Source organism: Amborella trichopoda, chromosome 1 (assembly GCF_054954075.1).
Source record: "Amborella trichopoda isolate Santa Cruz 75 chromosome 1, AtrichopodaSantaCruz75HAP2 v2.0, whole genome shotgun sequence".
Lineage (NCBI taxonomy): Eukaryota > Viridiplantae > Streptophyta > Magnoliopsida > Amborellales > Amborellaceae > Amborella > Amborella trichopoda.
In genome coordinates, this window is record NC_142336.1 from 44942671 (window position 1) to 44967275 (window position 24605).

At 37.4% G+C, this 24605-nt stretch overlaps 2 protein-coding genes across 2 annotated transcripts; both read left to right on the forward strand.

Moving 5' to 3' along the window:
- Nucleotides 1–3540: 3540 nt before the first annotated feature.
- Nucleotides 3541–10045, forward strand: LOC18442209 (galactinol--sucrose galactosyltransferase). The gene is made up of 4 exons (XM_011628039.3): nucleotides 3541–4766; nucleotides 6188–6365; nucleotides 7382–7748; nucleotides 9261–10045. Exons 1-4 carry the CDS (start codon nucleotides 3576–3578, stop codon nucleotides 9865–9867), a joined length of 2343 nt encoding a protein of 780 aa, XP_011626341.2. The 5' UTR covers nucleotides 3541–3575; the 3' UTR covers nucleotides 9868–10045.
- Nucleotides 10046–17401: 7356 nt separating this feature from the next.
- Nucleotides 17402–22438, forward strand: LOC18442210 (putative galactinol--sucrose galactosyltransferase 5). Its single transcript, XM_011628040.3, has 4 exons — nucleotides 17402–19007; nucleotides 19344–19521; nucleotides 19608–19974; nucleotides 21536–22438. The coding sequence occupies exons 1-4, from the start codon at nucleotides 17814–17816 to the stop codon at nucleotides 22113–22115; spliced, it is 2319 nt and encodes a 772-aa protein (XP_011626342.2). The 5' UTR covers nucleotides 17402–17813; the 3' UTR covers nucleotides 22116–22438.
- The last annotated feature ends 2167 nt before the right edge of the window (nucleotides 22439–24605 follow it).

Below are 24605 nucleotides of genomic sequence, written 5' to 3' on the forward strand. Positions count from 1 at the left end.
TATTGGGAGGTCAATTACAAAAATAGGATTACGTTTGTCTGAAATTACCGGCGGCACCCTCTCCCCCCTCGCGGCATTTTTTTTTTTCCAAGTTATCCCATGTGGTAATGCAAACACTGGACAGGTGGGGTTCAAAGAAAACAGTTGTTTGGTGTTTGAAATACCGGACAACTATCTTTTATCTCTAAACATAGTGACTCTGTATTTGTTTTTAAATAATCTCTCTCAACCCTTCTCTCTCTTACGCGTAAAAGCAACTTTCGAATTCGATCCAAAGAATCAGAAAAAGGGAGAGTGCAAAGACTCGTTTCGAGTTTCGACCTTTCAGGAAAAGCAGTTACAAGAATCGCTCTTTCTCTCTATTGCAAAAAGCACATGCATGCATGCATGGTACATACACAAGTGGAAGTCACCCGCTCACACAACATAGAGAGAGAGAGGTACGTGCAAAGACAATAGCTTCTCAACCTTAAAAACAAACTCATCAAATTTATAGAGAGAAAATCGAGAGGAGAAGCAAAAAGCATAAAGTTCAAGCACTTACAGGTCATCGATCCATTGAAGAGGAACATCTTTAGACGCTATAACCACGAGATCCGCCTCCACTTTGAGCTGTTTCAGAGACCTTAGTATAGCCCTAAGCACCACATAGTCCCCATATACATCATCGAAGCATAAACAAATATGTACTTCACCTAAAAAATAGCACCATCCAAAACCTTAGAATCATTCGAAACCCTAGGCGCCATGGCAACAGGGTCCAGATAGAGCATCTTTTCTCTGAGGATCCATTACTTGATTTCAATATCACATTTGAAGAAGCTTTAATGTTTCCGACAAAATTTCCTGCCAAAATAAAGATCTCGAAGCCCAAAATTCACTGGAAATTAGGCCTCTACTGGTTTTTCATTTGTTGTAACAACCCAAAATCCACATTAGTAACCTTTGATTTTAATTGTGTTTTCATGCAAAAGCAATGGATAATAGTTGGAGCTAGATAGTGAGAAATTTCTTGAAATTTGGAGGAAAAATTTGTTGATGATCACAAATTTGTGTTGCCATTTTTGTATCTGAAAGGTCAGCAACATAGTTGATTGGGCGGACCTCCATTTCTCGATCAAATTAATATAATTGATTCATGTGATGAATAAATCCTGAAAGGTCGAAACTCAAAACAAGTCTATGGACTCTCTTCCTCTTTCTAATTCTTTGGATCAAAGCTGAAAGTTGTTTTTTCTGTTCAAGAGAGAAGGCTTATGAGAGAGATTAGATTTAAAAAAAATGTAGAGTCATGATGTTTGGAGAGACAGAAGGCTTGATGATTTTGATGATAGTAGATAATTATCCGGTACTTCAAACACCACACAAGTGTTTTATTTTGCACGATATAAACTCCACTTGTCCGATGTTCACATTATTGGATAGAGGGTAACTTGAAAAAAGAACCAGCACGAAAGGGGTGCTACCTGTAATTTGGGAATAATGTGATCCCATTTTATAATGGGTGTAGTTTCTATAAGATTGCAAACTTAAACAATCCAATTAAGGTATACCTCCAAATTTTATTATAACATTTAATTTTGGCGTAAAAAATTATTAAGATTATCTCAAAATCTATTTTCATACCTAGTTATAAAATTTTAAACTAAAAAAATAGTTAAAATCAAATAGATCTATAAACGTATGAAAATCTTGAAAATAGATGCTTTGAATAATATGTTACAAGATAAACTATTTATAAGACTCAAAAACTTTTTCCTTTCATATCATATATATATATATATATATATATATATATATATATATATATATATATATATATATATATATATATATGATCAATTAGGAAGCTTTTCAATATTAAAATAATGTTTTCTAATAAATTTTTAAAATGCATATATCTGTAATTTTACATTTTAAAATTACAACCTTATATAAACCTTTTTTTTTCTTTTGTAATAGTGGTCCATATGTAAATTTCTTTCGGGAATCATTAGAAAAGTGTTTGTTGGGACATTAATGAACCCCTTCCACGCGGCTCGGCGAATCTGACATAGGATTCTCAAGCCTAGCAAACGCCGGAGTCTCCGCCAATGCCAATTGGTGGGTGTGCTGCTGCCGCGACCATTACACGTGCCATGTGTCACTGCAAAATATCGTAATTATACACGTTCGAACGTTTAAAATGAAAGGCTCGAAGAATTATATTAGTTGGACGGTGGTACGTGTCCAACGTCAATGTTCACGCGCTTTCACATAGCGGCCCTTCGTAACAACCCCAGGACAACCCTTGTTCCAGCACCTTCCTGGAAACGGAGAGGATAAAAAGTGTGAAGTACAGCGGTTGTGCATGTCATCCATTATACCACGTGGCAGTGTACAGTTTTCTGTTGTGCATGCCATCCATTCACTACGTGGCAATAGATTTTTAAAAAATTATAAAAATAAATTTCTCACACTTTCTATACAATTTACCCTATGTAACTCTCTCTCTTATTTTTTTTCAAAAATAAAATTTCTATGTAAATTCTCTTAAAAATAAAAAAAATTCAATTTTTTTTTGACCAAAATATATTTTTCGTATATAAAAATCATTTTGATCAGGTTTGATATTGATTTTTAAACCCAGTAGGATATTGACAGAGTCCACCATCACATTGTCAAAGGGCATAAGTCTTGAACCGCTCTAAGACAACTATCGGATCGTAACTGAGTATTGTGCTGGTTACATGGTGTCTGAGCCTTAGAATCCAGTAACGTATGTTGGACCGCCTTTTGCAATTTTTAAACCTATCTTTACACAGTGTCAGAGTCGCATTTTACATAATACTAGAGCCTTACTACCAAACTGTACTTACATAGTGATGGAGCCCTATTTCGGTACTTAGACATTTTTTTAATGAGATATTTGTATAGAAAATATATGTTGGAGAAAAAAAAAATTAGATTGGGTAACTTTATAGTCTTAGTGTTCTTTTGTAATTTTTCTTCTCTTTACTTGACATAATATACAAAATATGAGAAAAATTTAATAAAATGTGAGAAAAATTTATATAGAGCTAAGGCTATAAACCATCGAATTAAAGTCTACCTCAAAAATTTTTTTGATGCCCAAGAATCATCTCAATATCAAGATGTATGAGAATGAAAAACACATAGATTTTAAATTATGAAATTAATATATTTTATGGCATACTTTTAGACCTTCAATTTTTCAAAATTTAAAGCTATCACAAAATATTTCATTTCCAGTAAACCATATTTTCCGACAAGGTGGGCTCTAATTTCAATGTTTAGAGCGTAGGCTCCATACAAAGTACACCCTATAAGTGTCGTTGCTAAATTACCCGCCACCATATCCACCTTATATGAGTATATGTTCAACTTTCCGGACACTCAACCGTCCTGTGAGCAACACATTTCGTTTAGCTTTTAAGAATCATAAGACCAGAATGCTGTACACGTATTTAGTCCATATGATTTCGGAGCTCCAAATCCTTGCAAGTTTAAATATTCGGCCTCTTGAGTCTTCTTTATCTCAACTTTGAGACGAAGAATTCCTTTTGCAGGCTGCTATGGGTGACGCTCCAAGCAATGAAGTTTATGAAACCCAACTATCTTCTAAGCCCACAATTCGAATTTCAGGCAAAAAGCTCTTCCTAAACGACCTCCCTGTCTTGCTCGATGTCCCCGAAAGCGTAACCCTCATGCCTGCCGGAAATTCTGCATTATCCGGCCACTTCCTTGGTGTCACGGCGGAAGCTCCTGCCAGTCGCCATGTGGCATCCATTGGAAAGCTTAGGTCCATCACTTTCTCGAGCATTTTCAGGTTTAAGGCTTGGTGGTCCACACTCTGGGTGGGGACCCAGGGTTCGGACCTGGAGATTGAAACTCAATTCCTGCTTCTTAACACGCCGGAAAAGCCAGAATCCGGTGGCCTCTATTTACTTATCTTGCCCCTCATCGATGCCGGTTTCGCAGCTTCTATGCAGGCTGGAACCGAGGACAACGTTGATATTTGTGTAGAAAGCGGGACAAGCTCGGTAATTTCCAACGACTTCCCGAGGTCGGCATATATAAACTCTGGAAGTGATCCTTACCTTTTGGTGAAGGAATCAATGCGGGAACTTAGTCGCCGGAAATTGGGTAATTTCCGGCTTCTAGAGGACAAAAACGTGCCGGAATTCGTCGACCGGTTCGGTTGGTGCACGTGGGACGCTTTCTACTTGTCAGTGGAGCCGGAAGGTGTACTACGAGGTGTGGAGGAACTGACACGCGGCGGTTGCCCACCTGGTTTCTTGGTGATAGACGATGGTTGGCAATCAATCTCCACCGACCAAGAGCCAGATCAAGAGGCGGAGTCACTGGCTAGTGCCGATAACGAGATGGCTTGCCGGTTAGCCGGATTTCAGGAGAACGTCAAGTTCCAGAACTACTTTTCCGGCGAGAGGAGGGAGGGAGGGTTTCGTGGATTTGTGAAGGACTTGAAAGGGAGGTTTGAGAATTTAGATTATGTTTACGTTTGGCACGCGCTGTGTGGGTATTGGGGTGGAGTGATGCCGGGAAAATGTGGTGTTCCGGCGAGGATTTTGCCGGTGAAGCGGTCGCCGGGGCTGAAGGGGACGATGGAGGATCGTGCAGAGAGTAAGATGGTCCTCCGTGGGATTGGTGCGGTCCCCTCCGAGAGTGTGAGAGATTTGTATGAGGGCATGTATTCGTATCTCAGCCAAGTGGGGATCGACGGCGTCAAGGTGGACGCTATTCAGGTGACATAATTCATTTCCCAACCGCCTTCACCTTCTCAGAGCGTTTATTACGGTAACGGTCATATTTTCTCCCAAAAAAAAATAAAATAAAATAAAATAAAAGTCGAGATCACCCCCACCGGTGGGCTATTTTTCTTTTTCTTTTTTTTCTTCTTTCTTTTTTTAAAAATTCTCACGCATGTGGCATTTCCATATAGGTGGTAAATCCTACGAGTTTTCATCCATCTCATTTGGTATGTTCGTCCGGTGTTCTATACCCACGCAGGGTTGAATTGCAACCGGCCTTATTACAATTGGCTGTGGCTTGGCCGGTCAAATCGATCAAAACGGTTTAAAATTACTCTAACTTAAAATAAATTTAAAAAAGTAAAAGATTTGTGTGTAATAGGTTTTTAAAATGTTTATTGTTTCGAAAAATATTGGAAAGTATTTTGATCATGAATATTTATTTTTATTTTTTTCATTTTTTAATTGCTTCTAAAATACCCTTAGAACAAATTGATTTTTCAAAATCTATTTTTCTTCAATTTTTTAATCTCATTTGGATGTATTTTATTTAATTACACTTTAAATATATTTTTGAGAGTTTTTGAATTTTGTTATTTTTTTTAACTGGTTTTTAGCCCCCGATCGAGACCTGTCGGGCTAAGATCAGTTCTCGGACCCATCCCATGGCGAAGCTTCGAGGCCGGTTCGTGCAGTTGGACACTGCTCTTATCTGGTACGACCAACACCTAACAAGGAATACATGAAAACTCAACCGGACAATTCAATTTCCTATGTTTTTAGTATTAGAAAAATCGAGCTTAATTATTATTATTATTTAACTTCTTATTATTTAATTGTTGTAATATAATTTTCATAATGTAATTAATTTTATATATTTCATATTTTATTTATTATTATTTAGAATTGAGTTGATTTTATTTTTCAATAGATTATCCTTTATCTTTTATTTGATCATTTAATTCTAAAATTAGAAAAATAAAAATGAAATAAAAAAGGAATAAAAATCTACTGAATATCTCTATCTATGAAATATTTTAGAATAGAATTAATATTCCATTACGCCAAACTTAATCTCAGGAATTTTTGTTTAAAAATACTATACATCAAAATACGAATAACAATAAATAAAATTGATTGTATTACATAAATTTTATCATAGTAGTTAGATAGTAAGAATTTTAATTGTAATATTTATTTATAATAAGTGTAGTATATCTCAAAAGCTTAGAAAGTTGAGTCGTCCGACACTAAAAGCACCTAACAGTGGGCCGATTTTGAGGTGGTGATAAATTGCCTCATGGTCTGCAATCTTTTTTTATACAGCAATACGCAATAGTTCTGCGTTAAACGTTGTTTCTTACCAGAAAAGGGATGGTCGTCACTAATGGTGTAAAATGGGGGGAGGGTTGTAGATTCTGGAGGCGCTAGGCGAAGAGCTGGGCGGTAGGGTCCACCTCACCAATGCATATTACTCCGCTTTAAACGCGGCTGCGAACAAATACTTCAAAGGCAACGGCGTCAGTTGCAGCATGCAAAACAGCAACGACTTTCTTTTACTCGGAACCAACCAAATCGCTGTCGCCCGAGCCGGTAAACCCTCAAAACATTACAAAATTAATTAAACGGAAAGAAAATGGTTTGACTGCGCCCTATCAAAAAACGGTAAAGCTTTATCTTATAACTCATCGAAAATTACAATTCAATTTTTTTTTTTATATAGAAGTTCAGAAATATTATTAAGAGATAACTACGATGTTACATAATCACTGACATCTCTGTCAAAGAAATACCACCCTTTATAAGATTATTTGCTAATACATTGGCTTCTCGACGCAAATGTAGAGAAGAGATGAAAAAAATATCACGAGAGATCAAAAATTTGAATCAGTGTTGATCTCAACACCCATGGCACTTTTTTCTCCCCATGACATTCAAGGAGTCACCTTCAACAGCACATACGGGTCTTAAATTCTTAGCCACATAGAGTTTAAGACCTTGCAGGAGAGCTAAAAGTTTCATATGATTTGTTGTTTTCTTTTCCAAACGATGTGCATAAGTTTACGAGATTTTTCCTTTTCAATTCCTCACTACTCAACCTACAGGATCATCAGGATTTCCTAAAGAGCTATTCAACTTTTTAATCGATATGACTAGAACATTACGGTGGAACATCATGGTTGTGAAAAAAAAAACTAAAAATAATAGACTGGAATATTATGGTGGAACATGGTTGTTAAAAAAAAAGTTAGTATTTTAAGCTTTAAAAATAGTGTTTGACCGGTTATTAAGTATTCAGCGATCCGCAATTAGGATTTTAAGCTTTAAAAATAATGTTTGACCGTTTATTTTACCCTAAACTTAAGTATCATATATCCGCAAGGTCCGTATTATTTTTTTGTTTAAAATTTTATTGTCGCGTTAGAAATTGATTTCGCGCGTCATGGAGATTTCGATTGCCGAAAGTGTCTTCTAAATGAGGATTTAAGGTGAAGGTTTATTTTATTCTCATAAAGTCTATATAAAGCTTCGTATTTCCAGAGAATGCCGCCCCGTTACACAACCTTTCACAAATTTTATCGTTTGGGTTTCTGGTGGTTGTAATTTAGGCGACGATTTTTGGACGGAGGATCCATGCGGTGATCCCGAGGGCTCATACTGGCTGCAAGGGTGCCATATTGTTCACTGCGCCTACAATAGCGTCTGGATGGGCCATGTGGTACTGCCAGACTGGGACATGTTTCTATCGACTCACCAGCGAGCCCACTTCCACGCGGCCGCACGCGCCATCTCAGGTGGGCCCATCTACGTAAGCGACCGCTTGGGGCAGCACGACCTAGAGCTATTGAAGAAGCTGGTGTTGCCTGACTCGACTCTTTTGCGGTGCGTGGCCCATGCCCAGCCCACACGAGACTGCCTCTTCATCAATCCTCTTCACCCTCACAGCCCGCCTCTCAAGCTTTGGAACATCAACAGGTCCCCACTCCTGAGAAACTTACAAGATTTTTTTAGATTTCTTTCGAGTTAGTCAGTGGGGGAGAGGACCTTTACCCTTTAGTAGGAATTGAACTTTGTAGCGCTGCCGACCGATTAAACCCGGGCTCTTTTTTTGACAAGATTTTCTTACTTATTAACAACACCTTTGTGCATTGACGGGTAACGTTAGAAACAGTCTTCAAAACTCGACTGCTAGGCTGAGTAGCGGTAAGGTGATGCGCGCATCTGTGGCCGACTCGCCTCTGTTAAAAGCTCTTATATTTTGTGAAAAGATCTCCATAAAATATTTAAAAATATACTTTTCAATAATTTATATAATATTTATGATGATTTGGGATTTTTCCTCTTTTTATTTTTTAGTTTTGTATTTTCTTTCTATTTTTTTTTAAATATATAAAGTTATAAATTGGAGTTTTTAATAATCACTTTTATGAGGTCGTGTAAAGCATAATGGCGGATCACGATTTGTTCAGTCGATTTCAATTAATTGGAAAAAAAGTTTTGACGAATGATGATGAATAATTATGATTATTATTATTATTGACTTTTATAGGCCATGATTTTGATTAGCCATTCTACTTTTGGTATTCTTTATTACTTTTGGCAAAAACTTTATTTATTTTATATACTTTTTTAGGTACTATAAGTTTTTTTTTAAAATAGATTAGTAGGGATTACAAGCCCCTATACATATTAAAAAGAGTAAAAAAAAATAATAAATAAATAAATAAATTGTAAAAAAGTCAGTAAGAATGGAAGCCATGGAAATGTCGGTAAAAAAATGGAGGTGTAAGTAAGCTAGAAGTGATACCCACCACAACCCACACCTGATTCTCAAAACCCATTAGGGTACTAAGAGCCGGCCAAGTTACTCGGGTGCAGCCCAAGTCCGAGGACATAGCAGAGTTTGAAAACATTGAATTGGTTACAAAGAAATGTGTCAAACGTTATAAAGCCCCTCTTGTCAGTTGTTTAGAACGAGACGCATTCTCTTTTCTTCGTCACTTTTCAAATAAGGACCTGGTTTTTATACGGCCAAGCACGTATATGTACAAATGTGGGCCCTTTAATAAATCTATTTTTGAGATTGATATTTGGACTTAATTTTTATAATCTCTATCTCTAACATAGATATCATGAATATGAGAAATAAATAAATTTTAAAAATTATAAATAACAATTCTAGTAAGAAAATATTTGGACCATATTTTCTATTGTTTTTAGATGGAACATCTACTTGCATCCATTTTTAAAATAGATGTTTTACACTTTTTGGATTACGTACGTAGGAATGCAGTTCAGCCCGCATGAAACAATTTTCCTTCAAATATTTGAGTGTTTAATGGTAAAAAAAAAACGGATCTTATTACATCCGCTATTTCTTACATCAGAGTCCACTGTTAATTTGTTGTTACATATTTTGGCCCCTTTACATTTCTATCGTAAAAACCCCTGCAAATGACGAACTCTCGGTGTTTTGATCCTCAACAGGTGCACAGGCGTGGTTGGAGCCTTTTCATGCGATGGAGGCGAGTGGTGTAGAGTGGAGCGCAGGTTTAGGCGCGCACGCCACTCGCCAGAACGAGCCCAGGAGCGTCAAACAACTGCATGCTACACAGACGTCGATGTGTGGCGCACAGACGCACCTTCGAAGAGCTTCATCGCTTTATCTCACCTGGCCGAGAAGCTAACCGTATTGAGCGCCCCCGACAACAAAGTGCCCATGGTGTTGGGGCCTCTTGGTTTTGAGCTTGTGACCTTTGCGCCTTTGCATGAACTCAATGGCGTGGGCTTTGCGGCTATTGGGCTCGTGAACATGTATAATCCAGGGGGTGCAGTGTACGCGGCCGAAGTGAGGGGGAAAGCAAATGGTGTGGTGGTGGCTGAAGTGAGGGTTAGGGGGACAGGGGAGATGTGTGCTTATGCTTCAAAGAAGCCGAAGAGGTGTTCTATTGATGGGAGGGAGTGTGAGTTTGGGTATGAAGAGGAAGATGGCAGGGTGAGTGTTCAATTGGAATGGGATCATGACAAGAAGATTAGGGCTTTGCAGTATTTGATTGAAGGCGAGGATGTAAAGGAATCATATTCTGTTCCATGATCGAACTCGTATTACAGTACATATGATATATATAGTTGAAGTGGCATGTACAAAAAATGTATACATGGTAATACATGCAGTTTATAAGTACCTAATTTGTATATTTATCGTTATGCAATATGTAGTTTTATGTGTGGTCTGGTCACACATTGGAATGTACAGTTTCTGATTGCGTTCATACTCCCCTTCAAACTCGAGATAGTTTCAAATAAGCGGAGAGCTTGAAGATAATCTATTTGAGGTTTTCTAGCATGAAACAATCATCTCTAGTCGGTTTTTTCGGTATACCTTACTGGTACAGCATAAGGTTGACACTTAACATAAATTTTATCCTGCATTCTATGCAGGATAAAAAAAAAATAGCTGGAAAAGGAAAACATTAGTGGGCACTTCAAATGACTCCATAGGCACAGCCAGAGAGAATGATGCACGATAATAACCAATAATAAAATCCAGAAATGGCTTTTATGTTTTCATAATCATTTCCGTCGTAAGCTTCAAGCTTGTTCAAATAAAATAGAAATAGAAATAGAAAGCAATAGCCTTATAGAACTTTGTCTTTAGTTGTGTGCTAACTTTTTCCCAGCAAAATAAGTGCTAAGATGGGTGTAGTTTGTATACAATCTTAAACAATCAAAATGATACGTAGTTTAAACTTTTGCTAAAAGAAGTAATTGCCGTCCTAGAAACTTTACGGTGGTCTAAAAAATTTATTTTTACCTTTAAAAATTTAAAGTTCCAAATGGTATGCATTGAGCACATCTATAAACACTTGAAATTTTTGAAAATGGACAGTCTAGATAATGTGTTTTAAAATATATGATTTTTAGGATTTGAAATATTTCCTTTTTTTTCATACCTATACATCTTGAGATCGAAATGATCAAATTATAGTAGTTTTTGACATCATAACAAGCTTTTTTTATGATAATCTTTTATTTGAGTCTTACTCTTTTTTCTTCTTCTTCTTTTTTGGGTAATTCAATGGAGAAAACAAGCCCCTACTCATTTTTTCAATAGATTCGGGAGTTACATTTTTTGTGCTAATTGGGAGTGTTAGCAGTAGGAATGGACACCACAATGCTTTTCTGCGTGTGGGGATGCTACCACACAGCCCCTTTCCTATGTGAGTTTTACTTCTACAGTATAAAGTTGACATCTTATATAAATGTTTTCCTTTAACAAATAAAGGTGACTAAATGATTAGGCATAAGAAAAGGGTCTGGTGTGCTCGACCTGACTTAGGTCCAAACTTGGACCTAGGTATTGAATCCTATGGGTATGTCGATTTAGACTACTGTAGATTTTTTAGGGTATAGTTGAGTCTAGGTCTTGGTATGGGTCTACTTGATTTGGACCATAGTGGATCATATTGGGTCTGGGTTTGGGTCTGAATCAACTTGATTTAGACCTGACTAGTATATGTATACAAGTATATATAAATTATCTATAACTTATATATTGAAAAATATATTGCATATTTGGTACATAATATATGGTATGTTTTTTTCTTTTCTAATTTCAGGACTTTAACCTAACCCGATATGATCCACTATGGTTCAATTGACTTGGAACCGGCTTGTTCAGATTTGGGAGGACCCGGGATCCTAGTTGACGCATTTACAGCACATTAGTGCATTGGTCCGAACCCCGACCTGACCAATTTACTCCATAATTCTAGTGCTTTAGTAGTCGAATTTGGAAAGTGAATGAGTATTGGCAACTAAACTGGCAACGAAGGAGACATCGACACATAACATCAGTGTCGCTTTAAATGCTATATGCATTTTATACAGGGAGGGCTTTCTATGTGACCCCTGGTTTCAGCCATCAGATCGGAGTAGATGGTTGAGATGGGTTGAGTCACAATGTTTCAAACTAGTACTTAACCATAAAATCTTGATTAGACAGGTTGTAGTATTCTACAAATACTTTTGAAGCAAAATTTGGGGCATGCATAGAACTGAAAGAGAAGCAAAAAAAAATATTTTCGATGACAAAAAATTACCAGAATACACTAGAAAATTATAGGGGCATTTTGGTTATTTGTTTTTACATAAAATCTTTTTTTCCATGTTTGCCCTAATTTTATGATGGGATACTCAAATTTTCATCTAGAATTTTTTTATAAAGAAATGAAAAATAAATCAATGCTTAATGTGACATTGTGGTATGAACAATCGTAGCTATTCGATTCAGATCGAATGGCTAAGAAGTGGGATTACATATAGCTTATATATTGTTGGGGTCATATAGAAACATTTCTTTTTTATATAGGGCCTATGTTTTTTTTTTTTTAACAATATTATAAATTTTACTGAACAAAGAACAATTAAAATGCAATTACAAAAGCATAACAATAATCAAGTTGTCAGTGATGGATAACTAAAGCAAAGAAACTCACCTCTAGGCAAGCCCATCTCCCAAATCCCCATCTGCCAAATCATTAGCTTCTCTTTAGACATGCATAAAAAGGATGTCCAATTAGTTGCAAATATCCAGTATCTCCATTCAGGCTAATATGAGATTCCAAGGTACTCTCTGCTCATTTTTGCACCAACTTATGACATTGTTTGAGTCTCCCTCCATTACCAAATTTCGTTGAACCTGCCTATCGATAAGGATCATCAAACCCTGCAAGAGAGAAGAAAGCTCTACCTGATTTGCCGCAGCACATCCACATTGCCCATAATAAAAGAAAATATGATTCCAATCTAAATCCCTTTGCACTCCACCTACTCTTGCTGGTCCCTAATTCCCCAATTAGCTCCCATCAAAAGTTAATTTCACACTGCTAGTCCCAATAGAAAAAATAAATAAATAAAATCGATATACAATTTACTCGGATTTGTCTTTAAATCACACAAGGGACTTAAGGTTCCATATCAAAGCCTATAGACCAAACCATCCGATGACAGGCTACCTTAAGAGTCCTCTTGGTAAATCTCTTTCACCTTCCATCTCTATTTTTTCTATCATTTTCTCTATGTTTTCTAGAGGGGTTAACCTCCTTTTATAGAAAACACATTTATTTTGTAACTCTCACATTCATGGCCTATAGGAGTTGATATCCAAGTGTAACTCGTACTTTAATTCCTTTAAGTGCGGTCAATTAGGATTAACAAGTTGTCATCAAACTATTAATCCTATGTAATGAGTTAAACTTATCATTAGTCTATTAATGACTCACATAATAGGATGCCATCCAAGAATTCCCATAATTTGATCAAAGATATTTAGAAACTAAATAAACTTTGTATATATAATATAAAAACAAATTCTTACAAGAAAACCAAATACACTATTGGGTTTTCCCTCCAATGACATTGGGTTTTCCATCTAGTGTAGCATCTTATTAAAGCTCAAAATGGATCCAAGTATATGACATTGCTTCATGTTAACCACATGGGGTTTCACATATACTTCAATATGATTTTTGTACTATTAATGGAAAAAATAAATTTTCAAGAGTAAAGGGCCTGATAGTCCACATTTTCAACACACACATCCTGGCAATGGAGGAGTCCATCCTCCTTCAGGTCTAGTCTTTAAAGAAAATTGCTTTAATATATTTGCCAAATTCACAACATCCACCTTCCTTCTTTAGAACAAAAAAATCAGCTCCACAGTGAGTGTAAGATCTTATCTTTAATTTTAGGAAAAATTACTAAAAAACTCCAAGATCACACTTTCTATGCAATTTACCCCCAACTTAATTTTTTCTCTCACTTTTTCCCCATAAACAAGCTTTCTATGCAGATACCCCTAAGGGAAAAAGTTCAATTTCTTTCGTACACAAAAATCATTTTGGCCAGATTTGACGTTGATTTTTGAACCCCAGTAGCACATTGCCGGAGCACACTATCACATTGCCAGAGCACACTATCACATTGTTGGAGCGCATAAGTGCCGGACCGCCCTAAGACAACTATCGGACCGCCCTTTACATAGTACCAGAGCCTTGGAATCTAGTAATTTATACTACTGGACCGCACTTTACACAGTGCCGGAGCCCTACTGCTGGACCGTACTTACATAGTACTGAAGCTCCTATTTTGGTGGGATAGGAGAGAGAGAGGAGTACTTACATAGTACCGAAGCTCCTATTTTGATGGGATAGGAGAGAGAGAGGAGTACGTAAGATAAAAGTAAGGGGGGTAGGAGTACGTAAGATAAAAGTAAGGGGGGTAGTTTAGGCATTTTTTTATTTTATTTTTGGTTGAGGGAGTATTTACATATAAAGTATATTTTGGAAAAAAAAGTGAGAGAAAACATTAGGTTGGCATAAGTGGTATAGATAGTGTAGTCTTGCAGTTTTTTTTAATTTTCCCTTAATTTTTTTTTTCATCCAAGAGAATGCCATCGAAAGTTCTTCTGTATCACAAAATTTGAGGGAAAGTATACCGCAAATATTTCTCCTGAAGTGCAGTGTAGACACCGCTGAAAATCCATTTATGCATTTCGTTACAAAATTTGAACCAGATCTAGCATATTAAAAAAGACTTAAAAAATAAACAATTTAGTGTGGGTGCAGTTTCTATAAGGTTGCAACCAGCGTTTTAAAAAACATCGAGTCGAACCGGACTCGCCCCGTTCGACTCGGAAATCGTGAAAGGGGACCGGATCGCCTAAAAAATCGGAAATCGTCCGGTTCTAGAGAGAACCGGACTATTCTGTACAGTGAATCGCCAATTCACTGTACGGGATCGGCAAGTCCGAACAGTGAATCGGCGAGTCCGTACGGATTTTTTTTTTTTTTTTTTTTTTTTTTTTTTTTTTTTTTTTTTTTTTTTTTGTAATCCATGATAGATTTTTTTGTAATACTTGATCGATTTTTTTGTAATCCATGATCGAATTGTTTTTGTTTTTTTGTAATCCATGATCGAATTTTTTGGTTTTTTGTAACCCATAATAGAATTTTTTGTAATCCATGATCGAAATGTTTGTTTTCTTTTCTTGTAATCCATGATCGATTTTTTTGTTTTTTTTTTTTTTTTTGTAACCCATGATAGAATTTTTTGTAATCCATGATCGAATGTTTTGTAATACATGGTCGAAATGTTTGTTTTTTTTTTTGTAATCCATGATCGAAATGTTTGTTTTTTTTTTTATAATCCATGATTGAATTTTTTGTTTTTTGCTTTTTTTGTAACCATGATAGAGTTTTTTGTAATCCATGATTGAATTTTTTGTAATCCATGATCGAACTGTTTTTTTCTTTTTTTGTAATCCACGATTGAATTTTTTGTTTTTTTTTGTTTGTTTTTTTTTGTAATCCATGATCGAATTTTATGTAATCCATGATCGAATTTTATGTAATCCATGATCGAATTTTATGTAATCCATGATTGAATTTTTTGAAAATTTGTGATTTTTTTTTTTTAATCCATGATCGAATTTTTTTTTGTAATCTATGATAGAATTTTTTGAAAATTTGTGATTTTTTTTTTAATCCATGATCGATTTTTTTGAAAATTTGTTTTTTTTTTTTTTTAATCCATATTATTCAAAGAGAAAATGAGAGAGATGATGATTCTGAGGCCACCCTATCCCAGCCATATTATTCACATATCGAGTCCCAACAGCAACAGTGTAGGGATGAGCACGAAATACTGTAAATTAAATGCTGAATGGCGGTTCATGCAGGGAAAGAACATATCAATATTCGCATATTCATTAAAAAACATGAAAATTCTTAATGGAGTACCCTCATTTTTTATTGAATTCCTAAAAAACAATATTTATAATGAATTTTAATAATTTTTTCAAATTTTTTTTAAGCTTTATTCTGACCGATTCACCCGATTCCCGATCCGGATCGCCGATTCACCGATCCGGATCGGTTTTTTGGAAGCCCGATCCGGGTCACCGATCCGTTTTTTAAACCATTGGTTGCAACCTTAAACAACCCAATTAAGGCGCACCTTAAAATTTTATCCTAACATGTAACTTTGATGTAAATCATTCTTAGTATTATCTTAAAATCTATTTTCATATCTAATGAGAAAATTTTAAAATCCAAAAAAAGTTAAAATCAAGTAGATCTATAAATATATGAAAATCTTGAAAATAAACGGCCTAGATAATATGTTGCAAGATACACTATTTTCGGGACTCAAAAACTTTTTTTTTTCATATTTATACATCTCGATGTTGAGATGATCGATTAGAGGGCTTTTTTCAACATTAAAACAACATTTTCGATAGATTTTTGAGGTGCATATGTGATTCTACGTTTTAAGGTTGCAAACCTTATTAAAACTTTTCCCATGTAGTATAGGGGTTACAGTATACACTATTCTTAGTCTTAAAATTTCGTTGTATTTTACATCCACAATTCTCGACGCCAGGGCAATCAATTTGGGAATATTCGATTACGAGAGGAACATGGCCTTGAACATTTTTGCTCACAGCCTCTACCCCACTTCATCTCTTCTTAAAAGGTTTAGCAACAAGTGGAAAAGCGGTTTGTCAAAAAAAGGCAAAGAAGAAAAAGAAAACCGTTGGTCAAATAATCTCGCCGACCACAAATTTCTCAACGAACCCTGACCTAAGTTACTTAAACCTGAGAAGCGTCGCCATGTGCCATTTGGTCGGTGCGCGTCTGGCGTGCACGTTGTACGGGCCGCGTGTCACTGCCCAAAGCTTCAACGTTTGAAATGAAAATCTTTTCCTGTCTCTATATTTTATATATTTGTAGGGCTACAAAACATTCAAATGTGTTATTATTTCCTTATTAATTTTATTTCGGTCGCTTCCCAACTAAGTTAAGCGTTAAAAATTTTGGACCAAGCCTCTCAGTAGTTACTCCCACGAATGGGAAGCTAACACGTGTAAAGCCACGTGTGGGAGAGTTGGTGACACGAGCGCCCATCGTTTTGGGCGGTTGGACGGTGGTACGTGTCCAACCTTCAAACTTCACACATAGCGGCCCTTCATAACTACCTCTGGAACAAATGACCAAATTGACCCTTGTCCAGCACCTTCCTGGAAGTAAGGACAGCTGTGTAAGCCACAACGGTTGTGTATGTGATCCAGATCACTATGGAAGGATGAAAATGGGCCGCGCGGCCCGGCCTATCCCAGCCCTGAAAAGTAGGGCTTGGGCTACAAACTGTGGTCCGAGGGCCTGTGCTAGCCCGTTTACTCGAACCGGCCCTATTTCTTTTCATTTATTTTTTTGCCCAGCCATAAAAAGGCCAGGGCTTGGACTAGCTCGCCCGACCCGCGGGCCGTTGTCACCCTTACACCATTGGGCGATGCAGAGTTCCTTTTCGAGGACAGACGGTTGGGATTAAATTTAAAGAGCTAAAAAAACCTCGAGGGTATGCTAGATAATACCCTCAGAAGCAAGGACAATAGAAGACCCCAGTCTTATTCCAAGATTTCAGCGTTAGACCTTGGTCTCTTTCACCAAAAATCTCGTTAGTCAAACGGTTCAGTCATGGGCTTATCCAAAAATTAAGCGCGAGGAAAGCGGAAAGGTGTTACTTTTTAATATTTAAGTGAAGTTCGTGGCCTTTATATACTTCCCAATTCACTTGTCCTCGTATCAAATGCATTACCTCGTTTTTCTTGTACTCTCAATCTCCTAAACCACATTTTGTTATCTTTTGATTCGTAATACGATCTCTTGATTAGTTCTCCGTAAACTTTCCGACCACCAATTCGTTCTTGAATTCCCAGCAGCTTAATTATCATCTCACCCACATTTTCTTGCTACTTTGTGATCCATAGTCCTACTCTGAAGTATAGATATATTGTCACTAAATTTCCGGTGATTATATCAGTCCATATTCCGGCCATTTTAACTATTCTGTGAGCTACACACTTTGTCCGCCTTTAAGAATCATAACTCTTGCTTGCAGTGTCTTACAAGCCTAAAAATTCGGTCACTTGACTTTCCTATATCTCAAATTTGGGGGAAAAAATCCATTTTTCGGGCAATGGGTGAGGCTCCGAGCTCTGTAATCTATGAAACCCAACCATCTTCTAAAACCCCAATTCGAATTTCAGGCAAAAACCTCTTCCTAAATGACCTCCCTACCTTGCTCGATGTACCCGAAAACGTGACCCTCATGCCTGCCGGTAATTCTCCCTTATCTGGCCACTTCCTCGGTGTTAGGGCGGAAGTTCCGGCGAGCCGCCATGTGGCACCCATTGGAAAGCTTAGGTCCATCACTTTCTCGAGCATTTTCAGGTTTAAGCTTTGGTGGTCCACTCTCTGGGTGGGGAACAGGGGTTCAGACCTGGAGTCCGAAACTCAGTTCCTGCTTCTTAACACGCCGGAGAAACCAGAATCCGGTGGCCTCTATTTACTTATCTTGCCCCTTATCGATGCCGGTTTCGCAGCTTCTATTCAGCCTGGAACCGAGGACAACGTTGATATTTGTCTAGAAAGCGGGTCGAGCTCGGTAATTTCCGATGAGTTCCCAAGGTCAGTGTATATAAATTCCGGAAGTGATCCTTACCTTTTGGTAAAGGAATCAATGCGGGAACTTAGTCGCCTGAAATTGGGTAATTTCCGGCCTCTTGAGGACAAAATCGTGCCGGAATTTGTCGACCGGTTCGGTTGGTGCACGTGGGACGCTTTCTATTTGGCAGTGGAGCCTGAAGGTGTGGCACGAGGTGTGGAGGAACTGACACGTGGCGGTTGCCCACCTGGTTTCTTGCTTATAGACGATGGTTGGCAATCGATCTCCACCGACCAAGAGCCAGATCAGGAGGCAATGTCACTGACTATTGCCGGTGAGCAGATGCCTTGCCGGTTAGCGGGAACTCAGGAGAATTTCAAGTTCAAGAACTACCTTTCCGGCGAGAAAAGGAGGGAGGGAGGGTTTGGTGGATTTGTTAAGGATTTGAAGGACAGGTTTGAGAATTTAGATTATATTTATGTTTGGCACGCGATGTGTGGGTATTGGGGCGGAGTGAGGCCGGGAAAGTGTAATGTTCCGGCGAGGATTTTGTCGCCGGAGCTGTCGCCAGGGCTCAAGTCGACGATGGAGGATCTGGCGGTGGATAAGTTGGTCCGCCATGGGATCGGTGCGGTCCCTCCCGAGAGTGTGAGGCAGTTTTATGAGGCCATGTATTCATATCTCAACGAAGTTGGTGTCGACGGTGTGAAGGTGGACGTTATTCAGGTGAGTTCTCCTTTTCCTACTGCAATTTCGAATAGTATACTTTTTTTAATGTCATCCATATGAGATCATTAAAAAAAGAAAAAGAAAAAGATCAGAAAAGAAAAGAAAAGAAAGACACAAAGATCGTCTTCAAATCTCAGGACATGATCCCGTGACCATAGTTTTTTTTCTGTGGTCATGTCCGACCATAGTTTTTCTTTGGTCATATGGACCCTACTATACTGTTTCCAATATTTTAGTTATCTTTTTTTGTAATATATATATATATATATTTTTTTTATTTTATTTTATTTAGTTATCTTTGCTTAATACTATGAAATGGGCGGCATGTGGCAGGTTCTGGAGACGCTAGGCGAAGAGCTGGGCGGTAGGGTCCACCTGAGCAACGCATATTACTCCGCTTTAAACGCGGCTGCGAGCAAATACTTCAAAGGCAACGGCGTCATCGGGAGCATGCAAAACTGCAACGACTTCCTCTTCCTCGGAACCAACCAAATTGCAGTTGCTCGAGCCGGTAAACCCTCAAACCATTACAAAATTAATCGATAGAATTTATAAAGCTTCGTATTTCTCAAATTTTGTTGTTTGGGTTGTAATCAGGCGACGATTTTTGGACGGAGGACCCAAACGGTGACCCCGAGGGCTCATACTGGCTGCAAGGCTGCCACGTTATTCACTGCGCCTACAATAGCCTCTGGATGGGACACGTTATACTTCCGGATTGGGACATGTTCCAATCGACTCACCCGCGAGCCCACTTCCACGCGGCGTCGCGGGCCATCTCAGGTGGCCCCGTCTACGTGAGTGACCGCTTGGGGCGCCACGACCTGGAGCTGTTGAAGAAGCTGGTGCTGCCTGACTCGACTCTTTTGCGGTGCGTGGCCCATGCCCAGCCCACGCGCGACTGCCTCTTTGTTAGCCCTCTTCGCCCTCACACCCCACCTCTTAAGATTTGGAACATCAACAGGTGCGTCCCGCGCTGTTGTGTTATTCCATGACCTGTCCGAGTAGATTTTCTTTATTACAACTAATTATAACGCCATTGTGCAATGCAATATATTGTTATATTATTAGGAAAGGACCTAGTTATCAGTTCGTGCTATCCCATTCCTACCGCCACCACCCTTAAACTTTCAAAATTTTATCTCCCCCAAATTTATTCAAAACAGCGCGCGCCCAAATATTTAACTCGCCTCTCACAAAAAAATTCGTGAAAGCGCCCAAAGATTTGACTCGCCTCTCTCTAAAAATTAGTGAAGGCTCCTATATCATCTAAAGATTCTTTAATTCACATATGGTATGAAAATATACTTTTATATCATCTATATCATTTTTATGATGATGAGTTGGGAACTTTTTTTTCATTATATGCTCATGTTTTTTAGTTTTTCTTTTCTTTCCAATTTTATTTGAAATATCTGAATCAAATTATTCAATAATGCATCTTTTATATTCTTTTTTCACTTTTGTAGTCCCAATGATTTCTTTTTCTTAATCTAATTTTTGGTGATTTTTAATGATTTTTAGTAAATCTTCGATTTTCTTTCTTTTCTTTTCTGTTTTTGGCGGTGCAAGAGTCGACCGAGTTATTAGGCCCGGGCAAACACAAAATTCAAGTCTAGAGCAACGATCGAAATCCTTTGTTAGAAAGACAAATGTGCAATCGTTGTAATGCTCCCCTTATTAGTTCACTAAAATAAAACCTGTTCGCTTTTCTTAATTTGTTTAATAAGCATTTAATAATAATAAAAAAGAAAGTATACAAAGAGGCTATTTATTTTGGAAAAAGTTGATACAAGGTTGCAACCTTTAAATGTAGAACAACGGATGCACCTCAAAAATCCATCGGAAAAGGTTATTTTAGAGTTGAAAAACCATGCGATTGAGCATCTCGATATCGAAATGTATGACTATGAAAAATAAAAAGATTTTTGAGTATTAGAAATAGTGCATCTTGCAACATATTATCTATACCATCCATTGTCAAGATTTTCATATAGATCTATTTAATTTTAACTATTTTTGGGATTTAAAATTTTATAATTAGATATAAAAATAGATTTTGAGATAATCCTAAAAACATTTTACATCAAAATTATATATTATGATAAAATTTGAAGGTGCACGTTATTTGGATTGTTTAAAGCTATAACCTTATGAAACCACACCCATTTATTTTTAGAACAGAGCATAATTATTACTATATGTCAAATTTAAAATGTCATTGACTAGACTCACAGTTCAAAAAAAAAATCTCGAAGTTTATTACATACCCCCAAGCCATACAATTTGACATCTAAGGGCCATGAGTGATTATGAACTTCTCGTAACAATGGCAAATGGTCCAATAAAATACAAACACTTAGAAAAAAAACATGATCATGTTACATCCATTATTTAAGAAATAACACCCATTGTTGTCTTTCTTTAATATTCAAATTTGTTGTTACATCTTTAGGCCCTTTTCACAGTTATCATGAGGACCCCTGCAAATGGACTCTCAGTAACCATGTTTTGAACCTCGACAGGTGCACAGGCGTGGTTGGAGCCTTTTCATGCGGTGGAGGCGAGTGGTGCAGAGAAGAGCGCAGGTTTAGGCGCGCACGCCACTCATCAAAACGAGCCCAGGATCCTCAAACCACCGCATGCTATACAGATGTGGATGCATGGCGCGCCAACCCACCTTCAAAGAGCTTCATCGCTTTTTCGCACCTGGCTGAAAAGCTAACGATCTTGAGCAGCCCCGATGACAAAGTGACCATGATCTTGGGCCCTCTTGGTTTCGAACTCGTGACCTTTGCACCTTTGCATGATTTCAATGGCGTGGGATTCGCGGCTATTGGGCTCGTGAACATGTATAATTCCGGTGGAGCAGTGCACTCGGTCCAGGTGAGAGGGAAAGGAAATGGTGCGGTGGTGGCTGAAGTGAGGATGAGGGGGAGAGGGGAGATGTGTGCTTATGCTTCGAAGAAGCCGAAGAAGTGTTTCATCGATGGGAAGGAATGCGAGTTTGAGTATGAAGAGGCAGATGGGAGGGTGAGTGTTCAATTGGAGTGGGATCATGACAAGAAGATTAGGGTTTTGCAGTATTTGATTGAAGTGGAGTAGAGGGGTTTTTGATTGTTTGTGTTATTCTTTGGGTTTGTACATATAACTTTGGCCTTAATATTTGCTAACATATCTTCCCAACCTCCTTGGGGGAAGACAAATGCACTATGGTAAGTCTATAGACATGCAAAGAAGACACACAAAACGAAAGAAAAGTCTGTGGGGGTGGAAGAAGTCTGTTTTTTTTAGGCTTCCAACACCTAGGTTTGTTTATTCTTGTGAGAAATGATGCATTATTTCCTGATAAGCATATGTGATATCACTTCACCTCTGTTTTGAGGGTCTCTGTGTTTATAAAGGTATTATGTGATTGCTTCTTGTTATTTATTCCATTTCCTCTTTCTCCTCGTCAATTTGTTTTGTTCAACAAATAACAGCCATACGGGTTATCCCCATCGTTTAGAAACAATAATTTCATTAGAGTTGCCAATTTCCAATTTAGACAAATCGAGCTCTTCCGATTGATATGTTGTAAGCAACTAATCATTCTTACAAGAGAAAAGGTGTACTTTTGTGAATTATGTTTAGTAAATTTATTAAAAGACGTATAAGAGATAAATTATTTACCATTTTACTTATATCTTTTGATTTAATTTTAAAAATACCAATAATACGCATGAACATAAGTTAGAATAGTCTGAAAGAGGACATGTTGTAAATGCATTGAAAAATTGGGTGTATTTTGATAAATTTCCCATTCTATTTTAGTCAAATTAGTTAGTATGGGCCTGAAGCAAGTTAGTTAGAGTCCTTTCTTTGCTTCCTACTCAAAATTATTCTTGATCTGGCTTAGGATTCAATCGAGAGCCTGAAAGAATCCTTTTTGGTTCGGTAGTCCTTCATGCTCACAACATAATCTAAGTAAAGAATATGTCAATATTTGAGTGCGAGTGCATAAACTATAAGGGAAATTATCAACCAACAAGAGTGCATAACCTAGTTGAAAACATTGGCCAACGTCTAAATTGCACCGCTGCTGTTTAAAACTAGAGAACATTACGCACAGGCATTATTTCCAAACCCTTTATGACCATATGGGTACGTTTTTGGGCAAAATTACGGTAAGCACCCCCCACGGCAGGCCCTTTCTTTTTTTGTGCAATCGCCCACTTGTGCGGCAATGTCTACACCGGACATGAGGGATAGGAGCAAGGACAACTAGAGAAGAGAGAGAAAATAATGATTTACTCCCATCATAATATACCATTTATTTAATCCCTCGAGCAAAATACATGCTAGTGATACATTTTAGATCTCAAATTTTGGGGATATAATCTATATAAGTCATAAATTAATCTTGGCAAATTAAATTTTTGAAATAAAATCTCTATATACTCAAAAAAAACAATGTCTCAAGATTGAATAGAGACCGCCCAAATTTTGAATGGCTAGATATGTGTAACAAAACTCAAAATACAAATGTTTCTTTTAAAAATAATCATATAATTTCTATGTAGTTCCCAATAATTTAGACAAAAAAAATCGACATAGCTAGGTCGTTTGGGTACTGTAATAGATGCCCTACATTGCTCTCACGGAAGGACATTGTATGCACTATAAAAAACCTTTTGAAAACATGTGTGATTCCTCTTCGTGTCCGGTATTGTCATTGCCGCACAAGTGGGCAGTTGGACTTAGAGGTATAAATGTTCTATAGTTGAGGCATTCGGTGTTCCGATTTGGATTATTCAAGATGCAATTAAGTTAAAGAGCGAATCACCCAAAGATACAACGAGTCCGTAGGTTCTCCGAGTTACACGCTCCAGAAAACGTTTAAAGAGCATTGTATCTCGTTGGCATCAATGTTTTGCTTAAAAGAGCCCGTACGGTACGGTGGACTTTTGCGTAACACCAGCGTTTTAAAAAACGCCGAGTCGAATCGGACTCGCCCGGTTCGACTCGGAAATAGTGAAAAAGGAACCGGATCGCCCAAAAATCGAAAATCGTCCGGTTTTAGAGAGAACCGGACGATTCTGTACAGTGAATCGCCGATTCACTGTACGGAATCGGCGAGTCTGAACAGTGAATCGGCAATTCCGTACGGAATTTTTTTTTTTTTTTTTTTTTTGGTAATCCATGATAGATTTTTTTGTAATCCATGATCGAATTTTTTGGTTTTTGTAACCCATAATAGAATTTTTTGTAATCCATGATCGAAATGTTTGTTTTCTTTTCTTGTAATCCATGATCGATTTTTTTGTTTTTTTTTTTTGTTTTTGTAACCCATGATAGAATTTTTTGTAATCCATGATCGAATGTTTTGTAATATATGATCGAAATGTTTGTTTTTTTTTTGTAATCCATGATCGAAATGTTTGTTTGTTTTTTTTTAATCCATGATTGAATTTTTTGTTTTTTGCTTTTTTTGTAACCCATGATAGAGTTTTTTGTAATCCATGATTGAATTTTTTGTAATCCATGATCGAACTATTTTTTTCTTTTTTTGTAATCCACGATTGAATTTTTTGTTTTTTTTGTTTGTTTTTTTTT

Excerpts from the sequence above, each read along its gene's own strand:
- LOC18442209 (XM_011628039.3), top strand. The coding sequence starts at position 3,576 with ATGGGTGACGCTCCAAGCAATGAAGTTTATGAAACCCAACTATCTTCT. Across the intron at positions 4,767-6,187 it reads TCAAGGTGGACGCTATTCAG|ATTCTGGAGGCGCTAGGCGA; the intron begins GTGACATAATTC and ends GGAGGGTTGTAG. Across the intron at positions 6,366-7,381 it reads AATCGCTGTCGCCCGAGCCG|GCGACGATTTTTGGACGGAG; the intron begins GTAAACCCTCAA and ends GTTGTAATTTAG.
- LOC18442210 (XM_011628040.3), top strand. The coding sequence starts at position 17,814 with ATGGGTGAGGCTCCGAGCTCTGTAATCTATGAAACCCAACCATCTTCT. Across the intron at positions 19,008-19,343 it reads TGAAGGTGGACGTTATTCAG|GTTCTGGAGACGCTAGGCGA; the intron begins GTGAGTTCTCCT and ends GGCATGTGGCAG. Across the intron at positions 19,975-21,535 it reads AAGATTTGGAACATCAACAG|GTGCACAGGCGTGGTTGGAG; the intron begins GTGCGTCCCGCG and ends GAACCTCGACAG.